The 25,380-nt window shown below is 44.3% G+C and overlaps 1 protein-coding gene across 1 annotated transcript in view; it reads right to left on the bottom strand.

The window, feature by feature from the left end:
- The window catches only part of tpcn3 (two pore segment channel 3), a 144,562-nt gene that overhangs the window by 69,306 nt on the left and 49,876 nt on the right, over positions 1-25,380 (bottom strand). Inside the window, exons 5-8 of the mRNA XM_084317981.1 lie at positions 23,627-23,743; positions 18,902-19,020; positions 15,292-15,393; positions 1,510-1,636 (exon numbers count right to left, since the gene is read on the bottom strand). Of these exons, the coding sequence (XP_084174107.1) occupies positions 1,510-1,636; positions 15,292-15,393; positions 18,902-19,020; positions 23,627-23,743 (465 nt within the window). The remainder of the gene's footprint in view (positions 1-1,509; positions 1,637-15,291; positions 15,394-18,901; positions 19,021-23,626; positions 23,744-25,380) is intronic.

Genomic DNA, 25,380 nt, shown 5'->3' with positions numbered 1-25,380 from the left:
TGCTAGACTAAGACTCCCGAGATGTAGCACTGAACGGCACAGGAAGTCCTTCATTCCGACAGCCATCAGACTTTACAATGCATCACTGTGCCTCACTGCATCACTGAGCACAGGGTGACAGTTACCATCTTCCTGGACTTTTACTTTTAAAAACAATATTGTTCAATATTACACTTAGGGCTAGATCCACAAAGAATGAATTGCACGGAGCAAGTTGCACCCTTACTTAAAATTCATTATGAATTGAAAATGGGGGACCCTGATGTAAACCAGACGAAAGTCTTTCTCTGGTCTGCATCCCCTTAACAATTGTGTGTATTGAGCCGTACTGTATTGTACCCATTCTGCAATCTGTTAATAAAATGTTCATTCAATCAATCAATCTCCACAGTGATTGATTGAATGAAAATTGTATTAACATCATTATTTATGTATGTGAATATTTGCTTAAGTCAGTATTTTTAATTTCTCGTCTTTTGGGTATTACATTTTTTCTTTATTATTTATGTCTGTTTAATAGTGTTGTTGATGTTATTGTATATGTTGTGTTGTTTGTCTATAAATGTTCAATAAAAATGTAAGTTTAAAAAAAAGAAATTTGTATTAACAGATTACAGAATGGGTACAATACAGTACGGCTCAATACACACAATTGTTAAGGGGATGCAGACCAGAGAAAGACTTTTGTCTTGTTTACATCAGGGTCCCCCATTTTCAATTCATAATGAATTTTAAGTAAGGGTGCAACTTGCTCCGTGCAATCCATTCTTTGTGGATCTAGCCCTTACTGTACACTTACTGTAGATTTCTGTATATTTTACTGTATATCTTTATTTTATATTAGAATGTATATGAATGTATACCCTGGACCGTATTTATTCTTAGGCTTATTTTTATTCTTATTGGCGACTTGTTTTGTCTACCTAAATGTTTACTGTTTACTGTGAGCGATTTGTAGTGCCAAATTTCCCTCGGGATGAATAAAGTAATTTTTTTTTTTTTTACCCACTTTTTCTCCCATTTTCTATATTTTCTCCCATCCCAATTTCGTATCATCCAATTCAACCCTCCCCTGTCACGGACGCTGTTTCTTGCCTCCCACAAGCAGGCTGCAATGTGGACTAAGTCATACATAGCACAAGTCCCCTCCGATACTTGAGGTAACAGCAGTTGCATCTTTTCACCTACGCAGCTCGATCTCTCAGTGGCGAGGAGTAACACGTGGGAGGCTCACGCTGCCCCCGACACTTCCTGATTCTACTGCGCAGGCGCACCAACCGACCTGTAGGAGTCGCTGTCCACAACGCCCGATCCCCACCCATCAGTTTCCCACCCCCTAATACGGCCAATGTGTATTAGTACGGACGACCAGCTAAACTGAAAGCAAATGTGGAGCACTGGATGAATAAAGTAATTCTATTCTATCTATTCTATTCAGCTGTGTTTTACCCTGTGTGGCGACTTGCTGCCCACTAGTGGTCAGAAAGGTCACTGCAGCTTTAACGTTACCTTCAGGTACTTTTTGTAGTTGTTGTACACGACGGCCAAGAAGACAGACATGAAGATGTAGGTGTTGATCAGTATGTACAGGATGAAGAACAGTGCAAAGAAAAAGCTGGAGTTGTATGCCGGCATCCTACGGAGAAAGTAAACAAAACAGATAAAAGGTTGTTTGATGGTCATTTAGATTAGATTCAAATGGTTTGTCATCATACAGTAGAAGTACAGTACAACAAAGTACAAAGTACAAGACGTTTGGCATCCAACCAGAGTGCAGATATAACAGTAAAGTGCAATAGTAATATACAATGTACAATGTAATTGTACAGGTGATTAAACTGGGTATAAAATATATACATTAGTACTGAGTATAGTGCTGATCAGATGTACATATGTGCAGAGTTGTAGTATTAATATGTACAGTGATACAGGTGTGACCGATCGTATGTTAGTCCTTCTGCGTTGTGTTAAATGTCGATGCCCAGAGGGAGTTTCGAACCCGGGTCTGCCACGCCGTGGGCAACAACATAGACCTCTGCACTAAGAGGTGAATTCACTCCTGGGTACCGTATCTATGTGTCTTTTAACCCCGTTATGGGGAAGTGAGTTTAACTCGCAGCCCGCTTACTGCCACAGTCACTTCACAACACACGCGTTTATCGTGACTGTGGATATTACTCACGGACCTCCGTTACACTGGTATAAAGACAATATGGTAGTCAGTCATACTGGCCAGCAGCGTAACTAGTAAGAGTATGTAAGGGATATGTACGAATATAGATATAGTGTCTAGAGCAGGGGTGGGCAACTTTGTATATGGTGAGGGCCACAAAATGTCCACAATCAATCTGGGGGGCCGCATTGTTTATCGGCAGTCCCGCCAGTAGTACCCCATCACTCAAATAGCCCATAATAGTCACAGATGTGATAAATAAGGTATATAAACAATTATAATTTGTTGTAACTTTGTTTTTATTCCATTTCAAATGCATTTAGTAATGCAATTTCAACTTTATGAATTTATAAACAGCTGAATTTAAAAGTATTGCTGTAACCCCAAATATATACAAAAATGATCAATTATAATTAAGGCTTCTAATAAAATAAATGTATGAACTTAAAGCCCACTGCTCAACAAACACAAAGCAGCATTCATGCTGCATTTCACTACAACAGTAAATCAAAAGTGCAATAATAAATTATTTTGTTAAATGTATAAACTTTTATCCTGCTACTAAACAAAACATTATAACACTGAAATGCATGTTATGGATATGAAGCACTCAGGAATGTTTTGTTTAGTAGCAGGATACAAGTTTATACATTTAACAAAATCATTTATTATTGCACTTTTGATTTACTGTTGTAGTGAAATGCAGCAGGAATGCTGCTTTGTGTTTGTGTTATTAGTGTTATCTGAACACTACAAAAGTAAACAAGTAAAGTGCAAGTAAAGTAAAGTGCAATACTACATGCCTCCCATTGACCCTTTATCAAACTGGCATGACATTCACCCTCGCCCCACAGTGGGTCAATAATGGTTATAATAATAATAATAATAATGGTCCGCTCTCTACACCTCTCCATCATCCCCCCCCCCCCTCTCTACACCTCTTCATCATCTCTCCCCCCCCTCTCTACACCTCTTCATCATCTCCTTCCCCCCCTCTACACCTCTTCATCATCTCCTCCCCCCCCCTGTCTTTAATGAGACACTTGTGGTCTCTCCATTTGGCGCACAATAGCAGGAATGTCAACTTCAATGTTTGTGCATGCAATCTGTATCAGATGAAATAATGTTTCATCCGACAGCCTGTTTTTCTCCTTTGACTTGATGTGCTTCATGTTTGAGAAATTTCTCTCACGTATGTATGTGCTCCCAAACATACTGGCCATAGAGAGGGCAAAGTCCCTGAGGAGTGGGAAGCGGGGCTCAGGTAGCAGTTTCCAAAACGAAATTCCCCTCTCATTTCTCTTTGCTTGAAAAAAAGGATCTGACTGTAGCTCGCACAGTTCAAGCTGCAACGGTGGGGGCTGCTCTGACACCGTAGCGGTGAGGGGGCCGGCAAACAGCGCTATCCGTGACTGCATGCCGTTGAAATCTTCAAACCGATCATTGAATTGCATTTGCAGTGTTTCAATGTCGCTCCTGTACTTTCCGACGGCTCAGCCATCGGATTTCTGTGTGTAGCTGCAAGTCGCCATAATCAGTGTCCATCTCTTCCAAAAAGGAGACAAACTTTCTATGGTTTAGTGACCTGTTGCCTCCACGAATTAGATTGGTAACCTTGGTAACCAAATCCATAACATGGCTGTATTCAAGCTTCTTGGCACAGAGAGCCTCCTATATCAGATAAAAAAAAAGAAAAACGATTTAACGACTCTCGCATATAATTTGACTACACTCGACTCGCATTGGTCATTATAGTGACGCACAATAGATGGAAATTATGTTAGCGAATTTACCTGATGTATAATGCAGTGCAGCATTGGACACTCAACGCCACTCTGCCTTAGAAGCCCGGCGAATCCATCGGTAACAACAGCCGACAGTTTATCAAAACCCCCATATTGCTGCACGGCACTTTCAACAGCGTTTAATATGTGCACACTAGGGCTGACCCCTATTAGTCAAATAGTCGACTAATCGATCGAAAGGAGCCATAGTTGACTGCCAACTCTTCTTAGTCGAATACAATACAAAATTTTTAAAAAATTAAAAAAATTAAAAAAATAAAAAAATATTATAATTATTTTTATTTTTTTTATATTGGCCTGGGGCCGCATGGAACGTCGGTGAGGGCCGCATGCGGCCCGCGGGCCGCCAGTTGCCCCTCCCTGGTCTAGAGGTATGTAAAAAGGATTATATGCAGGTAAATATGTAAAAAGGATTATATGCAAGTAAATATGTAAAAAGGATTATATGCAGGTAAATATGTAAAAAGGATTATATGCAGGCTTCCTCTCTACACCAGTTTGTTCTGTTCCCATCTCCGTTTTACACAACATCCATGCTGCACCTACCGTACACTCATCCATGCTGCACCTACAGTGTTTCCCCTATGATTTTTTTCAGGGGGGGTGGTATGCCCCCCAAAACTACTAGTGTTGTCGCGTTGGCGCGCGTGTCACGGATACGTGGTGTCAACAGTGTTGTCATAGATGCACGCAGTAAGGTGGTTGTTAGTGTCGGTGCATTTCTCTACACTGAGCTGAAATGAAACGATTGCGCATAAATTAGGTAAATAAATATTAACAATATTTATTTACAACACATAAATTTACTTATTTACTATTTTACATACAGTAGTGACAACACATATGAACTATTTACAATACAGGGACAGTGTTTCCCACAGGATTTTATGAGACTGTGGTGGGTGAACCTCGGACCGTCTAGGGGGGTCTGGGGACATGCTCCCCCGGAATAGTTTTTTTTTTGTATATTTTAAAGTTAAATGCATCAATCTGGTGCACTTTGAGAGCAAAATAAAGAGGCCAAATCTATGATGAACTTTGTGCTCAAAACACAAAATCAACTAGATTGCAGTGCTTCCCAATCCTCTCCTCGGAGCACCCCAGCCGTTCCATGTATTTGTTAAATTCCACCACCAGCACACCCGATTCAACTGGTGGTGGAATTTAACAAATACATGGAACGGCTGGGGTGTCTCGAGGAGAGGTTTGAGAACCACTGGACTAGAGCATACATTTGAGCCATTAAAGAAATTAAGCAAAAGTGGTTACCTGTGTTGAACTGGTTTATTTTTTAGAAAATATAAAAATATACTGGATTACTATTACGACTACTACCACTGCCAATACTACTGATACATCCCTATTGGCAATGTATCAGTCTAGGTAATTAATGAGAAACACTGAGGGAGGCACATACAACACTCATAACGATAGGTTATGTATATAACCTAGTTATATGAGTACTGGCTGAGCGTCCTGCTCTTCGCCATCGAGATATACCTCATCTCCAGTACCTAGTGTACTCCATCAACGAATAAAAAAACAATACACCCAGCACCTGCCAGGCCCCGCCCTAGTGCTACGTACTATATAGCACTAGGCGTGGTCACCACTCGCTCTTCCTCGGAAAAAGACGTTTCCAAGAAAAGTTTCCCCAAGGGACCTCAGGGCAAGCTAAGAGCAGGACGCTCAGCCAGTACTCATATAACTATCGTTATATTAGTCGTACTGGCGAATCGCGTCCTGCTCTTCGCCATCGAGATATGGGGACAGAGCAGACGCGAGGACCGACAAATGCACCCCCTGAGGACCCGAAAGCCCACATCAGGGGGGAGGGGAGTCCCGTCACCCCATCCTTCCTAATGAAGAGGGGGCGGCAGTCAACTCCACCCGAGTGCGAACAAGAGGGAACTAGAACCTCTTGAACGCACAGCACAGGCGGAACCACATGTGACACAACACATTGTGGCCCACACCCACACACTCCTGCTACCCCACCAAAGGACAGGAGAGGTCCCAGACCTCAGAACCGCCTGGGAGACAGAACCCCCGGTCATGTCCATGAGGTAAAACCTTACGAAGGGACCCGGTGAAGACCATGAAGCCGCAGCACAGATGTCCTCCACCGAGGCCCCACCCACCACGAGTAGAGTGCGCCCTGACGCCCCCAGGGGGAGCCAGCCCGGCCAACGTGTAGCAGAGGGCAATGCCCTCGCACAACCAATGGGACAGGCGCTGTTTCGACAGTGCCTTACCAGCACAAGAGCCACCGTAACAGACAAAGAGCTGATCGGTAGCCCTGAGGCCCTGAGTACGGCTGAGGTAAATCCCCAAAGCCCGGACCGGACATGACAGGTGAAGGCCCGCTTCCAACTCACTAGCGTGAGGAGGCGGATGAAACGCCTGAACCATAATATCCCTGGAGCGGAAAGAACTCCGGATATTTTTTCGCACGAAGGCTGGATTAGGCCGCAGAGTGGCACCGCTATCGGAACGAATAGACAGACACTCTGGCTGCACCGAGAGAGCACAAAGCTCACCCACGCGTTTAGCGGAGGTGATGGCCAGCAAGAACGCAGTCTTGAACGACAGCTGTTCCAACGGTGCTTGCTCAAGAGGCTCAAACGGGGCCAAGGACAACCGACGAGGACCAATTGAAGATCCCACCTCGGAGCCAAAGAGCGTTTCACCGGCTTAAGGCGTCGAACGCCAAGCAGGAAACGCTTCACAAGAGGGTGGCTGAACAATACAACACCCTCAAACCCCTCATGATAAGAGGATATAGCCGCCGCATATACCCTCACCGTCGAAGCAGACAGTCTATCAAGGAGAGACTGAAGGAAAATAAGGACAGCATCCAGGGGGCAGGACACCGGGTCCCTGCCCCCCGCCTTACACCATCAGGCTGCTCAACGAACAATAAACACTATACAACCACCATCAAATGCACACAGCACACACATCCACACGCACACACTCACTTTAAACAAACAACACACTGCAGCACCCACTCTCCACACTTTAGATCACCTAAACACACTTTATATTTATTGATAAAGGATTTGCACTACAACTCGTACACCTTACTGTAAATTGTACCTAAATTGTACCTCATCCCATTTCTGCTTTGCACTATATTGTATTGTATATTAGTACACTGCATAGTATATTGTATATTATATGGTAACTCAGTTACTTATATTCTGCATCGAACATTGTACATATGTCTATACTGAACACTGTGACCTCATTTTTTACTTCTAATTTACATGCTATACTATTTTATTTCATACTTATCTCGTCTAGCACAGTCTCTGGAGCGTAACAGTAAGAAGCATTTTGTATAAAAGTATTCTGTATGTATTGGTGTATGACAACTATTAAAGAAACTTGAAACTTGGAACATACGCCACCTACCCGCGTAAAGCGCGATAGTGGATGGAGCACGCGCATTCCGGATGGTGTCAACCACAGAAGGGTCCATCCTCTCCAGACTCACCCTCTCACCAGCCAAACCATCAGAGGTTGGCGCATCACCGGGGGCTGAAACAGCGACCCGTACGCTTGAGAGAGGGCCCTCGCCGACCAAGGAACAGGCCACGGCGGGGCTACCAGTAGCTGGATCAGGACAGAGAACCACACAGCTGTGCCCCGGTCCGGCGCAACCAGGATCACGGTCCTGCGCTCCCTCCGTATCCGCTCCAACAACTGACTCAACAGTTGTAAGGGGGGAAAGGCGTACAGAAGCCTGGGCGGCCATGGATACATCGAGAAGGCATCCACCCCCAAGGGAGGATTGTCTTCCCGACCGATCGAGAACCACAAGGGGCACTTGTGAGATTGTCTGCTCGCAAACAGATCCACTGAAGCTTCCCCGAAGCGATCCCAGAGCTGCCTGACTTATGTCCTGGCGCAGTTCCCACTCGCCGCGACGAGGACCGCCCCGAGACATCATATCCACGCCCACATTCTCCTTGCCAGGGATGTGGAGCGCCATCAGACTGCGCAGAGTGCGAGATGCCCATAGCCAGAGTTCGACCGCCGCCCGGTGCAGACGGGTGGAGCGTGTTCCACCCTGCCTGTTGATATACGCCGCTGCAGTCATACTGTCCGTTCTGACCATAACGTGCTCGCCTACACCAGGTGGGCGAGCCGTCTGAGGACCAGGAGGACCGCCCTCAATTCCAACACATTGATGTGTAGGGTAGACCGGGCAGCATGGATCGTCCAGCTGCCCCCCACTGCGTCGGTCCGACACGTCCCTCCCCAACCAGTGAGAGAAGAGTCGGTGAAGACCGTGACGTGTGAACGCCTGCTGCCCATGGGGACCCCATTGGTGAGGATACCAGGCCTCCTCCAATGGGCGAGATCCCCCCATATTGACAAAGGAACCGTCAACCGTTTCCATTTGTCCCTCACAGAGTCTATTCTCATACTGGAGAACCACCTCTGTATCCTCCTCATGAAGAGGAGGCCAAGAGGGACCACCGCGTGAGCAGATGCCATCATACCGAGCAGGCGCATCACTTGCAGCGCCGTGACCGTCTTTCCAGGACGGAAACCCCCGAGCGCGTGGAGGATAGACACCCTCCGTTGCTCCGAGAGGGTTACAATCATGGGTCTTGACCTCAGAGTCAAGCCCAAGTACTCCACCTGTTGACTGGGAAGAGGCGTACTTTTCTTCCAGTTCACAGCAAAACCCAGCTTGGTGAGGAATTCCACCACCAGCCTGGTATGAGACCTGGCGACCTCCTCCGACCGGCTGAGGAGCAGAATGTCGTCGAGATAGAATAGAATTCGTATCCCCTGACGACGTGGAGGCTCCAGCGCAGTTTCTACGCACTTGGTGAATGTGCGGGGAGCCAGAGAATAGCAGAACGGCAACCTCTGGTATTCGTACGCTACGCCCTGAAACAGGAACCGTAGGTATTTCCTGTGAGGAGGGAAAATCGGGATGTGAAAATACGCATCCTTCAGGTCTATGGTCTGTGAACCAGTCTCCCACTCTGACAGCAAGTAGCAGGTGTTTGACGGTCAACATTCTGAATGGTCTCGCCACAATCAGACGATTGAACGCGGACAGATCCAGTATAGGTCTGACCCCTCCCGTTTTTTTGGGCACCAGAAAATAACGGGAGTAGATGCCTGACATTGCGTCCTCTCTCGGGACCACGACTACGGCCTGCTTCGCCAACAGAGATTGGATCTCGTCGGCCAGAGCTGTCACTGCTGCTGACCCTGACAATAGGGTCTGCACCAAACCTGAGAACGGAGGGTGGGGTTGTGCAAAGCCCCAGCCTCAACGTTCTCTCTACCCATCTCACCAAACGGCATTCTTGTCGCCATATGTGATAATAATCCCAGAGCGCACCCGCCGTCAACTGACGCTGGGCCGCAAGGAACAGCAGATAAGTGGCCCGGTCCCTCCCGCTGTGCGTAGCCTCTGAACCCGCCAAAGCGGACAGGGCGGTCGCACCCAAGGGGGGACCCCGACAGAAAGGGCCGTTTGATACGGGAGAAGCTGCCATCAAACTAGTTGACACACGCTCCCCCACTGAACACCCCTCTAGAGCATGCTGAGGAGTTGTACCGCAGCCAGACATGCAAGGCGTGAGGACCCCATGGGTTCCTACACACCGTAGCCCTGCAGTGATATTGCTACCACCGAAATCACGCGCGCCTCTTCTTTGCAGACCACTGCCGATCTCGCGGGAGTGGGAGGCATCAACGTGATACCCCGCCTGGCGAAGGCGAAGTTGGGGTAACCCGTGCTGAGCATTCATACGAAGAGGCCTCGAGTCCCCCTGCTGACCACTGTAAATAGTGGCAGCCGTAAAACACCAGGCTCACCAATCACACAACGTGTGGCGTGGGAGCCACGTGACAGCACAACATTCTCACGGACAGACCCAGGCTCAGCCATCAACTGGGTGTCAGCCCCTGTCCCCATGAGAAGCGAAACGTGGGGCCGCATGCGCTTCAAAGAAGGTTCGCGGCCCGCAGCCAAAGGAAAACGATCAGAGCCCCTCTTCCGCTGGTGACGGGGAAAAGAGTGATCGGGGAGCGGGCTGTTCGCGGCAGAATGGCGACGGCTTGTATATTCCAAGCCGAGTACATCCAACATGGCCGATCCCTCGGCCGCCAAGGCTGTCGGCCTTGTGGACCCCTGTTGACTCTCCGCCCAGGGTACCACTGGCGGGGAAAACATGGCCGCCTGTCGAGGGCCTCGCCACAGTCGCTGACGAGGCCGTGTTCCAACCTCTGGCTGCATATCGTGAGGCGGTGTGGGACCTAGGTCAACAACCGCCTGCGTCTCTGCAGAACGACCAAAGAGTCCCTCTGTGGAAAAAGGAGCCGTGAGGAGAGAAAACCTTTCTTCTTCCCCAAGAGGAGATTGCTCCAACCAGAAATGCCTATTAACAAGCGTTGATAGCATCCTAATCCTCCCCGCAGTTATAGCTTGCGACTGATTCAAGATCTCTATAACACCAAAAACATGCAACATGTTTTCAGCGTCGGCTGGTCCTGTAGCCCCACTACCCGACGCTAATGTGGACAGAAAAACAGTCAGCTGAGCCACAACACTGGCCGCCGCTAAATTCCATCCTGTAGCAGTATAACTCTCATCAGTCCATACTGCCACCCGCCGGGCCGACTCGCTCTCAAGCATCGGCTTCCGGGTGGGACACGTTCAACCCCGCCGGGGCACAGGATCGATGCTACCTGGCTACCTAGCCACGGCACACCCGCCCTGCACCCTGTTGTCAACCCATTCACCCGTAAAAAGGGTAAATAGGACTCAGCAAAAAAAAACACATTAGCTACCGACTGACCATCAATGAACCGGTTAAGAGGAGGGAAAAGCGGCAACATCCCACGGCGGGGAACATTAGAACAGTGACCCAGCATTATAGCATTAGTGTTAGCAGCGCGCTCCAGGATCCCCTGGAAAACGTCCACTTCAGGGGAACGTTCACCAAAACATCCCGCCCCTGGCGCCGACACACAACTCGGTTGTGTAACAAAACAACCAGCATTACTAACACTAGCATTAATGCCTGATGACACAGGGCCTACCTGTGTACGAGCCGGCTCGATAGCCAAACCTCGCACGCTGTCCCTCGATCTGCTGCCACAAGACGAGGAAACATCAGGATAGACCCGACGTGTCGTTGGAACATGCCGCGAAGATTCCAGGGGTAGGCAAATCTCCGGTAAGCACTCAATATTACGCAATTTCTCTAAACTTTTCATGACAACTAGTTGCATAGGGTGCACGCATCCGCTATGATGGAAACGAAAATAGAGGAAGAGCGAGTGGTGACCACGCCTAGTGCTATATAGTACGTAGCACTAGGGCAGGGCCTGGCAGGTGCTGGGTGTATTGTTTTTTTATTCGTTGATGGAGTACACTAGGTACTGGAGATGAGGTATATCTCGATGGCGAAGAGCAGGACGCGATTCGCCAGTACGACTAATATAACTATTTACAACCAGTGTCAGAGCGAGTGCACTCAAGTTGTTCGGAAATTCTGAGTGCACACTGGACGCTCTGACCAAAGAGTCAGTTTATCAGAGCGGAGCAGATTTTCAGAGTGAATTTATTAACTAGGGCCCTATGAAATCCGTTTTTATCTCTTCCTGTTTTCGGATATGAATTTTCCTGTTTTCGGATTTCTCGGTTTTAAATGTTCCCGTTTTTCTCTGATTTAATATTTTTTCCTTTGGATTTAACCAAAAAAAAAACAATACAAAATTATGTTTTTAACTAACTTTAATAATAGTACATCTGCAAACAGTGCCAGTGTAGTTCAATGTTCAGTGCCAGTTAGGTTATGAGGTTTTTTTTTTTCAATTAAGTTCAGTTCAATGCAGTTCAACTGCCAGTGCAGTGCAATAACTAAATAATAATTAAATAGTTAAATAATACAAAATAATAATTTGTTTAAAATAAATCAAGAAAACTGTAAAATGTAATTTATTTTAAAGAGATGTCCTTTAAAGGTTCATGCTTCTCCCCATCTCTGGCTGACATCACCATTGTGATACATGATGGATAGGCCTTTGTGTTTTCCTCAGTGAGGGATTCTATTTTGTCGGTCAGCAGCATTTTGTACTTGCTGAAGCTTCTCTCTGTATAATAATTTTGTAAGTTTAAATATCAACATTATCTGGCCATCCTCAGTAAATACTATCAAACTTTCCAAAGACCAGAGTTTGGACGGGCACGCACACACACACACACACACACAGAAAGGGAGAATGGCTTATATGAGCTATCCAGTTCATATATCAACTTACCGTATACGCTAGTCAGTCTCGGAATGGATTTGGTAGTTTTTTTCTGCGTCTCCATAGACCGTGCCGCACCACCGTTTTAAAGTCTTAGTGAAGATTGATTTATATGAAAACCGATTTATGTATAATTTAGCTAGCTCGCCAATGTTACTGTAATTAAGGCAAACTTTAATAAAAAAAAAAAAATGTATAAATGTATTTTGTATTATAATTTCTTCGGGGGGGGGGGTGGGGTGCCGTTAGCGGGGCGGGCCGCACTGCCAAGGCAATGGTAGGGGAAACACTGACCTACACTCATCCATGCTGCACCTACTCTCTCATCCATGCTGCACCTACTCGCTCATCCATGCTGCACCTACACTCTCATCCATGCTGCACCTATACTCATCCATGCTGCACCTACTCTCATCCATGCTGCACCTACTCTCATCCATGCTGCACCTACTCGCTCATCCATGCTGCACCTACTCTCATCCATGCTGCACCTACTCTCATCCATGCTGCACCTACTCGCTCATCCATGCTGCACCTACACTCTCATCCATGCTGCACCTATACTCATCCATGCTGCACCTACTCTCATCCATGCTGCACCTACTCTCATCCATGCTGCACCTACTCTCATCCATGCTGCACCTACTCTCTCATCCATGCTGCACCTACTCATCCATGCTGCACCTACTATCATCCGTGCAGCAACAACCTCATCCATGCTGCACCTACTCTCATCCGTGCTGCACCTACTCTCAGTTCTCCTGCACAGACTACAACGTACAACATATATCATGCCAGTTAGGTACCTTGTGTATACTGTTTACTCGTAGTATACATTCAGATTCAAATTGTATTGGCTATATTTATTGTAACGTATACTATAACTAATAGGGCACACAGACCCTTACCTGTACCTTTGTTTACACTCATTTATTTTTCTCACATTTTTATATTCAGAGTTAATCATATCGTTTACACTGTTTATTTTTCTCATAATTTTATATTCAGATCAAATTGTATTGCCTATATTTATGTCTTTATTATCTCATCCATATTAGCTGGTATGTTTTGTTTGTCCGTATTTTGGTTAGCTTATTCTTTAACTCATTCTCTGCCAACCACGAGAATACTCTTTATTGGCCGCCAATCGGACGCCAACAACGAGTATACTTGTTATTTGATCGTTATTTCTTTTATTCTGTATTTCCATTCGTTATCCATCCAGGCAGCCTGTGTTACCATAGGGAATGAGTCTGAGATTGCAAAAGTCCAATACCGCCGCCTGGTGGTATGCGGCCGATGTTGCACCAACTTTGATGGGGCTGTGTGTCGATGAAATTCCTCCGGGCGGACATTTCTAGTAACCTCGATCAAGGGCTTCACCCGATCGCATTGAATAGGTTTCGGGACCCCCGATTCATTATGCTGTGGTGGGTTATGTCGTGAGCCAAATGGACATATGATCTACCAGATGGCAATCAAATAATTGGAATATTCTTCTTGGAATCCCACCGGCCACAGGTAAGAGCAATTTAACGTCAATTTCAGCTCGATTGTGCCTCGTTTTCATAGCCATCGCCCTGATCAGCGTATGGGGTTGTACTAACGAATGTCAATCAATTAATCAGAAACGACCCCCCCCCCTTTCATGCATTCATGCTGGAACATAATACAGATCATATGCATTTGAATTTTTAAGTGTAGTGTGTGTAGGGACGCCAATGGATTTAATAAAATACACGTATCGGGCTATTACTAGCCTCCCAGGAATTACCCTAAACCGCTCTAAAACCATTATGTTCACCACGGTATAAAACTGGAATGTATGGATGGAAAAATTATTTCTTTTCCACATCTTGAACGATAGACACTCAATGTCAAATGGGCCATAGTATTGTATCCATAGGTATAAAATAGAATATAGTTATAGCCCTGCAAACAAGGTGAGTGACTCCATTGGTTTAATGCGTGGCAGCACATAGCCATATCCCGTTCCCAGCGTGGCAGAGAAAGAGTTAATAAATAAATGTTTTTGTTATTCCTTCACTGTGCCTGTGTCTCCCTTTTGTTGCCTGAGCCTCACTGGAAACACCAGACACTCTGGACACTAGGCCTGTCCCCGACTAAGGATTTGTATAGTCGACTTTGATTTGCGACTACACCGCCCCCCCCCCCCCGCCCCCAAATATAAATATATATAATAAATATATTATATAAAAATATATTTTTTTAAATGTGTGGGGGGGGGGGGGGGGGGGGGGTCTTTCTATTTGGGCTGTGGGGGGTGCTTAATGTCTGAAGGAGTCGACTGAAGGCTTTTCGTCCCCTGCGAAATTGGTCCACTGATGGATACATCTTGATATTTAATGTGTGAAATCCTCTTTCAGTGCCTCTGTGCCCGTTTTCTTAGGCAGTTAGCCTTGCTGGTATGTGCGCCATTAGCGTTAGCCACGCTTCTAGGCCTCTTTGCTTTTGGAAAGAATGATAATTTTTTTTTATAATAATTATTATAATATTTTTTTCTTTTCATTCGACTAAGAGGTTGGCAGTCGACTACGGCTCCTTTCGTTCGATTAGTCGATTATTCGACAAGTCGAGGTCAGCCCTACAGGACACAAAGGAAAAACTAAGAAAAAGACAGTGCTTCTTGTGCTGTATGATTAATTACACTGAAGTCTGGAATTTCCCCATGAGGGATTAATAAAAGATATCCTTATCCTTTTTTATCCTTAAGTACAAAACGTGTCGTGTACACAATTATACAACACATTTTGACAGACAAAACAAAAGATTAATTACAGAAAAGGCAAGTCATCAACAAATTATAAATATAATTGTAAATAGCATTAAATTGTATTATATATAAAATGATAAATATATTGATCTTGTTGAATTGGATCTCACTCAGGCAGCGGCTATGTATTTGGCCTCTGTAATGTTCATTGTGTCTACTTGCCGTGATGAGTGCCTGCTAATCTAAAGTTATGTAAAATGTAGTGCAATAAAAAAGAAAACTCTTACATGATGTCAGGACTGTTGGCGGTGGTGACTAGCACGTAGAGATCAAACACGATCTGCAGGTAGTTGGTGAAATAGGACCTTCCCCCTATCGTAGTCAGACTCCTGGGGAGAGGAGGAGATAAGATAAGATAAGATATTCCTCTATTCATCAACATCATCAACAAATGTATTTGTATAGCACGTTTAAACATGACGCTTGTCAACCAAAGTGCTTCACATGGCTAAGCTAAGTACAAAGAAAAGTATAAAATAAACAGAGAAATAAAATAAAATCAACGGATAGACAAAGGAAAAACAGAACAACACGTCAACAAGTACGGCAAGAGTCAAAGTGAGTCAGGGAAGGCCAGGCGATATAGGTGGGTTTTGAGTTTTTATTTAAAAGACTCGATGGAGGGGGCAGATTTGATGGACATGGGGATGCTGTTCCAGAGGTCAGGGGCTGCGACCGCAAAAGCACGTCCCCCCCTAGACTTGAAGTTGGACCTACGAGTGGTTAGGAGACCCTTATCAGCCGATCTGAGGGCCCTGGCGTTGGTATAGGGGGTGAGGAGGTCTGCTAGGTAAGCAGGGGCTTTACCATTTAGGGCTTTGTACACCATTAAGAGGACCTTGAAGTCTATTCTAAAGCGCACCGGGAGCCAGTGGAGGGAGGCAAGTACAGGGGTGATGTGAGCTCTCTTCCGGGTACCTGTGAGCAGTCTAGCGGCAGCGTTTTGGGGGAGTTGTAGACGGGCTATGGTGGATTTATTTAGCCCCAGGTACAGGGAGTTACAGTAGTCTAAGCGTGAGGATATGAAGGCGTGAATTATTCTTTCCAGGTCTGAGGGGGAGAGAATGGCCTTGATCTTGGCTATGGACCGGAGCTGGAAAAAGCATCCCTTCACCACCGAGTTTACCTGCCTATTGAAGGAAAACTCGGGGTCAAAGAGCACGCCCAGGTTTTTAACAAAGGGCTTGACTAGGGGAGACAGGTTACCCAGGCTGCTGGCAATGACATTGGTTTGGTTTGGAGCGCCGAAAAGGAGGATTTCACATTTTGAGTGATTGAGTTGTAGAAAATTGTGTGCCATCCAGCATTTGATGTCGTCTAGGCAGGAATGAAGACTGTCAAGATTGTTTATATTGTTGGGTTTCATGGGGAGATAGACCTGAGTGTCGTCAGCATAAAAATGGAAAGAGATGTTGTGTTTTTTAATTATCAGACCAAGGGGCAGCATGGCTATTGATCCCCTTGGGGAAATTCAGGCATCATAGCAGAATGGGGGAGGGGGGGTACAGGTACATGGTAATAGTAGAAGACATGATACATAATTATAGTTAATTAAGTAAAAATTTAAATAGGCAGTGTAAACAATAGAACAATATAATTAACTCTGAGTATACGCATATGAGCAAGTAGGCAGTGTAAGTCAAGGTGCAGATGAGGGTCTGTATGCCATATCAGTTATATTTGCATTACAATAAATATAGTTACAAAACCACATCTAAATATACTATGCATAAGTAAGTATACAGTATACAGAGGTGCAGTATGCATAAGGTACTCTAGCGGTGGTGTCAGAGAGGAGGAGCCTTGCTCAGCTCCACGCCATCATGGAGAACCCCTCCCACCCACTACACACGGACTTGGCTGACAGAAGGAGCATGTTCAGTGATAGACTAAGACTCCCAAGATGCAACACTGAACAACACAGGAAGTCCTTCATTTCGACAGCCATCAGACTTTATAACGCATAACTGTGCCTCACTGCATCACTGAGCACAGGGTGACAGTACAGTCTGGCAAAATCTTCCTGCACCTTTACTTTTAAATCGACATTTAAAAGTCTTTACACTTAGTACTGTACATTTGACTGTATATTTATGTATATTTTTGGCTGTATATTTTATATTTTAGAATGCATATACACATTATACATCCCGGACCATATTTTATTCTTTATTCTTATTTGTGACTTTTGTTTTTGAATACCTAAATGTTTACCGTTTACTGTGAGCGATCTGTAGTGCCGAATTTCCCTCAGGATAAATAAAGTATTTATATTCTATTCTATGTACGTATGGCGTGATACTGTATGCGGTGAGAGATGGAGCGGAGATCAGATTTGTGTTAAAAGTGTAGCGACATTCTACTCGTTAGCTGGTCCTCAGGCAAGGTTGGGGTAATTTCACATTCAATCTATTTATTAACAGTGTTATTAACACTTTGAGTGCCAATGATGAGAATTCTCGTTATTTCATGCCAACCGTTCAGTGCCAAGGACGAGAAATCTTGTTATTAATCGTTATTTTTTTTATGAGCAATTTCCATTCATTCTAGTCTCACGTTACCACTGGGACTCTCTCTGAGCTCGAACAGGGAAAATACCGCCCCCTATCGTCTCCCGGATGGTAATGCACCCTTTGGATTGGACTGAATGAAAATGCATGGGGAAAAGAAAATCCGGAATCCACATTTTACTTCTCAGGCATGTAATCAGAGCCGATTGCAGTCTTTGTGGTCCCTCAGAACAGCGTGGAATATGTGTTTCGAGCACCCAGCGATGGATCAATAAACACGATCGATATTTGGAATGGCGATCAGGAATTGGAATAATCTTTTTGGAGAACATCTGATCTGAGGTAAGGAATCTATTTTACCAGTCTTGGGGTAATCAGAGCTTTTTTCACAGATATATCAACGTGGGCCCTATATGTGTATGTGTGTGTGTGTGCTGATCAGGAAATGGATAATAGATTTTTCAGCCCACTTCTCTAGCGTGCATAAGTACACATATACTATTGATAATCTAGCGTTTATTTGATTCATAAATAGGCCGAATAATGATGACGTTTTTTGTGTATTCCAGTAAAGGGTGATTCCTGTGGAATCTCTTTTTTCTGGAAATTTCCAAAAACTAGCGTTTTTCAAAATGGTATAAAACGGAAATGTACCGATGAAAAAACAATCCGTTTCGACAATGTTGACTGCAAGCAAGTCATTGATAAGCGACGGGCGTATTAGACACATAGCCATAATTTAAGATATAGTTTATGCATTCGCAAATGTGCTCGCCCTCTCATTGATTAGAGCGCTGGCACTCAAGCGCTAAATCGTGCTGGCACTGAAAGTGTTAATAACCCGATATTGTCAGGCAGCATCCGTAATGCCGCCAAACAGCGACCTCTAGGTGAAAGAGTCCGGCTGGGTATTACTTTGTTTAAAATTTTAGTTTTGTCTCATGTGTGGGCAGTATTGTTGACCACACCTCAGGTTCTGCAAATAGAGAAAGAAATTCACAGTATAAGAAGTTAATATAAGCTATATATATATATATACACAGTATATACCATATTATAGCTATATAGAAACATATTATTACTTATTCACCAGACCTCTCTTGGAAGAACATGTGGTGTGGCCAACAATAGCAACCCATCCCATATCCCCACTTAACTCCAACCCACGCAGACCAAAACAGAAAATGTGTGCGAAAAACAAAGTGCGATACCAAGAGGAGCGGTTTTGCCTAGATGTCGCTTACATTACGGATTCCACCTTTAAACCAAATTAGGTTATATATTTAAAATGTCACTTGAAACGACGCTTGTGATCCAAAAATCTCACCTCTTTCCAAATAGCTTGAGGGCCATGAGTGAGAACATGAGCACGCTGAAGATGAAGAGCGTGAAGACGTAGAAGATCTGCGGCAGGGCGTTGCGGATGCTTCTGAAGGCTCTGCGGAGCTGGAGAGAGAAACAGTCACTACTCCCTGCAACGTCGCGGCATTGTTGTCGTTATGGAGAAGATTCAAGGGGATGGGTAAATATTTTGGTAGCACTTTAACCTACGCCGCTTGAAAGAAAACGTAATGTCAAGCCACTGTTGTAGTACTTGAGTCAGAGTCCTGGACTGATTTTCAGGACTTGTGACTCGACTTGGACTCGAGCATTGAATGCATTCGGACTTGGAAGGTGCAGACGAGGACTCGGACTTGTTAATTGATAAAGTTATTTTTTTTTGTAATGAGCCCTAATCATTTGGTATAAGATATTGATGGCTAATGCATTTATTTGGCTATTGTGTCACAAAGTAAATAAACTTCCTTTGAAATGGTGACCACTGTGTAATTTATGTTTAATAATAATACATTTTATTTGGGGGCGCCTTTCACGACACCCAAGGTCACCTTACAGATCATAAAAACAAAGCAAGACAGTTAAAAGTCGAAGTTAAAAATAAAACAAACCGCAGGGGGTATAGAACACTGAGAACAGTGACACAGGTTACAGTGAATATGCAAGTTTAAACAGATGGGTTTTTAGTTGTGATTTAAATTATGATAGGGAGTCAGACTGTCGGACATGTGGGGGCAAATGTAGACCTTTGTATGTCAGCTCTTTGACTGCCAGAGTGGAGTGGACTCAACCTTGATGACTTGGGACTAGGGATGTCCGATATTATCGGCCTACCGATATTATCGGCCGATATTGGCATTAAAATGTGATATCGGAACCTTTATTTACCCAGGCAAGCAAGTAAGAACAAATTCTGATTTTACTTATTGTCAAAAGTATGCATAATGTTATGTTAATTCCACAACAAGACATATGTAATGTTAATTACCTGAAATTATTCAGTTTTTTGGGGGGGGAAACCCTGCATATATCGGTATCGGTTGATATCGGTATCGGAAATTAACAGTTGGACAATATCGTATAGGTTAAAAAAGCCAATATCGAGAGCATCCCTACTTGGGACTCAGACTAGGGTAATGGGGACTTGACTCAGACTCGACTCTGGCTCTTCTTAACCCTTTCTCTGCCACGCTTATATCCATCCTTATACCGTCCTCTGCCAGCTCTATTTGTCTATGGAGATGTTCCCCTTCTTTGCAGGGCTATAACTTTTTAAATTGTATTGCTAAATTGACATTACTATGGCCCATTCAACGTCAAGTATCTATCGTTTAGGATGTAGCAACGTTCTACTTTTTCATTCACATATTCATACTAAAATACGGTCTAAAGTATAAATATGTTTTTATCGTTTTCTGCAGCATTCTGCAGAACGTGAGTTATAGCCCTAAATACATATATTAGATCATCAAATGTAGTTTGATACCGATTGACGTCAGATAAAAAATTTCAATTGTACAAGGTCCTACACGTCATGCCTCATCATCTGCTGGTGACTGGAGGGGGGGCGGGGGGTTTATAAGTCCGTGGCCGACGTTAAATCATTTTAGTATGGGTGATATGTTGATCGGAGCAGTGTGTATGTTTAATAATAATCAAACACGCTGAAACTCACCGCAGCTTCCTCGTAGCGTTGGGCGATCAGCGTGGAGCAGAAAGTTCGCTATTATGGGATGTTGATATATGCAATCCATTTCCAGGTTGTATAATACTATATACGTCCAAATCATGTTGTTTATCGAGTTATTGGCAACGGATCGCTATCCAGTGTATCAAGCTGGAGTCCCGCTAGCGATAGCGAGTGGCCGGACGAAATATGGGTGAGCACCACTTCCGGTGCGCCACTTCCGGTTTTGGCGATTCGCCGATCGGCCACCAGATGGCGGTCTTGAACCTTTGGAGAGTTGAGAGGAGATCAACAGCAAGTCTCAAGTCTCCGTGGGTGAAATATGATTGCCATGACAGATTTTTGAAATATTGATCTCAAAGACGCTGTAAGACGTCATTGGCAGATTACGCATGGCGAGGAATGACGTCTAAAGTCGTCCTTGGCGATTAAAGGGTTAACACTGGGGACTCGACCTTGAGATTTAGTGACTCGACTACAACACTGTGTCCAGCATTGGAGCATGTTGGTAGTTGTTCATATCAATCATCAGAGTTTAATAGTCGTTACTGCATCATCTCTCAGGATGTACGGTCTAGTTTCTTTATAAATAGCAGGATCTACACAGGTCCATCTGGAGAGGGGGGGATATCACTGCAGAGGGCAGTGTTGTAGTCGAGGCACTAAATCTAGAGTCCAAGTAGAGTCTCGAGTTCCCAGTGTTCGAGTCAGAGTCCAAGTCCGAGTCACAAAAGAAGAGCCTGAGTCGAGTCCCCATTACCCTAGTTCGAGTCTGAGTTGTCAAGGTCGAGTCCACTCCACTCTGGCAGTCAAAGAGCAGACATATAAAGGTCTACATTAAACATGACACAGCGGTCACCATTTCAATGGGAGTTTATTTACTTTGTGACACAATAGCCAAATAAATGCACTAGCCATCAATATCTTATGCCAAATGATTAGGTATTAACTGTATTTATAAATTAACAAGTCTGAGTCTGCACCTTCCGAGTCTGAATGCAATCAATGCTCGAGTCCAAGTCCGAGTTCTCAGTCCTCAAGTCCAAGTCCTGAAAATCAGTCTAGGACTGGGACTCGAGTGCTACAACACTGGCACAGGACATCAGTCTTTGCAGATTACATTAGGGGTAATGGAACACCCTACCTATGGACATTCAGGGGGCTAGCTTGATTGATTGATTGATTGAACATTTTATTAACAGATTGCAGAATGGGTACAATACAGTACAGCTCAATACACACAATTGTTAAGGGGATGCAGATGAATGAATGAATGAATGAATGAATGAATGAATGAATGTATACTTTATTTAACAGATTGCAGAATGGGTACAATACAGTACGGCTCAATACACACAATTGTTAAGGGGATGCAGACCAGAGAAAGACGTTTGTCTTGTTTACATCAGGGTCCCCCATTTTCAATTCATCATAACATATATGACATACAGATAGACAGTAGTTACATCTAGACATTTATGACATAGAATATCTACAAATATACAGTACTGTTTAGGAGTACAAAAATAGTCTAAAAAGAGAGTATATACATTTGAGGGGGAAGAAACTGTACATTGGAGGTGATTGGGTGGGTGGGGCGGAAACTGTACATTGGGGGGGGGGTTGGGTTTGGACATTTACAGGGGCCAGTTTCACTAAATGTTTTCAAAAGTAAGCTCAAATGTACTGTGACAGATCTCCTCCCCCCTCCTTTGGATACGTGAATGATGGGAGATATATCCGTCACTTAGGTAGCCGATTAGTACTGATCGAGCACACCTGCACAGCATTTAGGCACACCCACCTCACATGCACACACTCCCGACATACACACTAGCTGATTAATACTGATATAGTACACCTGCACATGATTAGTGGACACACCTCACGTGCACACACACTACATTAACACTGAGATAGAGAGTGAGTTGGGCGGAGTAAGAGTTGTGGTGTAGAGAGAGAGAGATTTAGTATTCAGAGTTGTGACGGTGAGAGGTAGTGAGAGGAAAGCAAGTAGGTGTTCTTTGTGTACTGGACCCTGGACTGGCTGAGAATCTCCCTGTGTACTGACCCTGGACCGGACGACTACCCTGAGTATTGAACAATCCCTTTTTCTGTCGGCGAGCCCGTTTTGTGTTTTTGACCCACGGACTGCCTATGACCATTCTCTTGCTTATCAAACTGGATTTTTGCCTTAATTCAATAAATATTCGTATTGATTGATATTGCTCGTGTGGACCTTTTGAATTTGTTTGTATTTGAACCGTGACGAGTCTGGTCCTCACCGGATTCGTCACAGTACCTCTTCACCTTAGCCTTTTAACACTGTCCCGGCCAACCACGTATACAGTATATACCGTTCACACACCGACAGCAGAGGCAACCATGCAAGGTGCCAACCTGCTCATTGGGAGCAGTTAGGGGTTAAGTGTCCTGCTCAAGGACACTCCCGACACGCTGCCCGGGAGGAGCGGGAATCGAACTGGGAACCTCCGGATTACCAGGCGACTGCTCTACCTCCCGGGCGACTGTCGCCCCACGAGTGAGTGAGTGCATGACATTGCAGGTCATAAAGGCGCTTTGCATCTGAAAATAAAGGCTACATATCATAGGTTGTGACCTTCCCTCCCTGGACTCCATCTTCACCTCCCGCACAACCACCTGTGCCAGCAAAATCGCAAAGGAACCCTCACACACAGCACACCCCATTTCAGCCCCTGCCCTCAGGTAGGCACTTCTAGTCTATCCTTACAAAAACCACCCGCTTCAAGGACAGCCTCTTCCCAACAGCCATTCGGACCCTGAACTCCCTTGGCCAGTCTACCCCCTTACACTAACCAAGCTCCTGACCCGACGGACTAGTCTCTTCCGTGTGTTATCTTGTGTTGTGTGGTGTTGTGCTGTATTTATGTATTTATTGCTGGGAAGGGGGGGCAACATGTTCCTGTTTTATGTATATCTAGAGCTTCAACCACTCTGTACCGAATACCACCAACCTGGTTGTGTGGCAATGAAAGTATCTTGTACCTGTCGTCCCTCTGTGATGTTGACCAGGAGCAGGGGGCGTAGAACACGAGACCAGCGGACAGCATAGTTATCTGTGGCCTTCAGCGCTCCATATATGATCATATCCACCATGGTCAGCTGGGGAAGAAAGGTGGAGAGAGATTAATGTATCGCCTCGGCAACAGCGCTCCATGATCATATCCACCATGGTCAGCTGGGGAAGAAAGGTGGAGAGAGATTAATGTATCGCCTCGGCAACAGCGCTCCATATATGATCATATCCACCATGGTCAGCTGAGGAAGAAAGATTAGAGAGATTAATGTATAAAGATGGAGAGATATTAATGTATAAAGATGGAGAGATTAATGTCAACAGACAGAGACAACTGTATGTAGCATAAGTGCATCTCAATGAATTTGAATATTGAGGAAATATGTTGGTTGCCTCCATCCCACGCCGGAGTGATTCATGCAAAAGTAGCCCCGACCAAGTATTGAGTGCATACCGTTTTCAGTAGGCCGACATTTCTGCAATATATATATTTGCTTTCATAATATTAAAAGTAATATTCAAATTTTCTCAGATACTGAATTTGGGGTTCTCATTAGCTGTAAGCCACAATCATAAAAATTTTAAGAAATAAAGGCTTGGAATATTTCACTCTGTGTGTAATGAATCTATATCATTTAAACTTTTTGAATTTAATTACTGAAATAAATCAATTTGTCATCAATATTCTAATTTATTGAGATGCACCTGTACTTTTATCAGAGATTAAATCTACACTGTAGTTTGGGAATTTAAAATCAGTCCACATGGTGTACAATAGGGTGTATTATGCCTACACAATTCTAATAAAAATTTTATGGATTTATTGTAATAAGGCGTTACACTACTCCTTACGGGGAAAATTCATATGTAACAAAATTACTACCTCAATTTCAGTAATTATATTACAGTGACCCCATCTTCACTAGTTCAGCCTACATGACAACATCAGACATTAATGAGGTTTATTATAAGATTTTTTTTCATTTAACCAGGCAGTTCAATTAAGAACATTATTATTATTTACAATGACGGCCTGGCGAGAGGACAACAGGTCCTGGCGAGGGGACAACAGGGCCCCTCAAAGGATAACAGGGAAAGGGGACAACAAAAAGAAGAAAAATAATAATGGGGCGACAGTGGCTCAGGAGGTAGAGCAGTCGTCTGGCAATCCGGAGGTTCCGGGTTCGATTCCCGCTCCTCCTGGGCACCTTGCATGGTTGCCTCCGCCCTCGGTGTGTGAATGTGTGAGTGAATGGGTAAAATGTGAGTAACAAATTGTTAAGCGCTTTGGAAAAAACCTCTATATAAAAAAGCAGCCATTTGCCATTTAATAAATAAACCAAAAAGAACAATCCATATAAGAAAGAAAAAAAAGCCTACCATTGGTTAATTGCCCCAAAATACGACTTTAAAAATACAGAACTTTTCAATAATAATAATTATTATTATTATAACTTATTGTGTGCGTTCTGTCTGAAATTGATTATATATTGCTGTTAGAACAGTTATGGTCTGGCCGCCCAGGCCATTGATTGATTGAAGATTTTATTAACAGTTTGCAGAATGGGTACAATACAGTACAGCTCAATACACACAATTGTTAAGGGGATGCAGACCAGAGAAAGACTTTCGTCTCGTTTACATCAGGGTCCCCCATTTTCAATTCATCATAACATTTATGACATACACAACATACAGATATACAGATATATATCATGACATT

Source organism: Notolepis coatsorum, assembly GCF_963971535.1.
Source record: "Notolepis coatsorum genome assembly, chromosome: 7".
Lineage (NCBI taxonomy): Eukaryota > Metazoa > Chordata > Actinopteri > Aulopiformes > Paralepididae > Notolepis > Notolepis coatsorum.
Note: the sequence above shows the minus strand (reverse complement) of the source record. Positions and strands in the feature narration are given on the sequence as shown.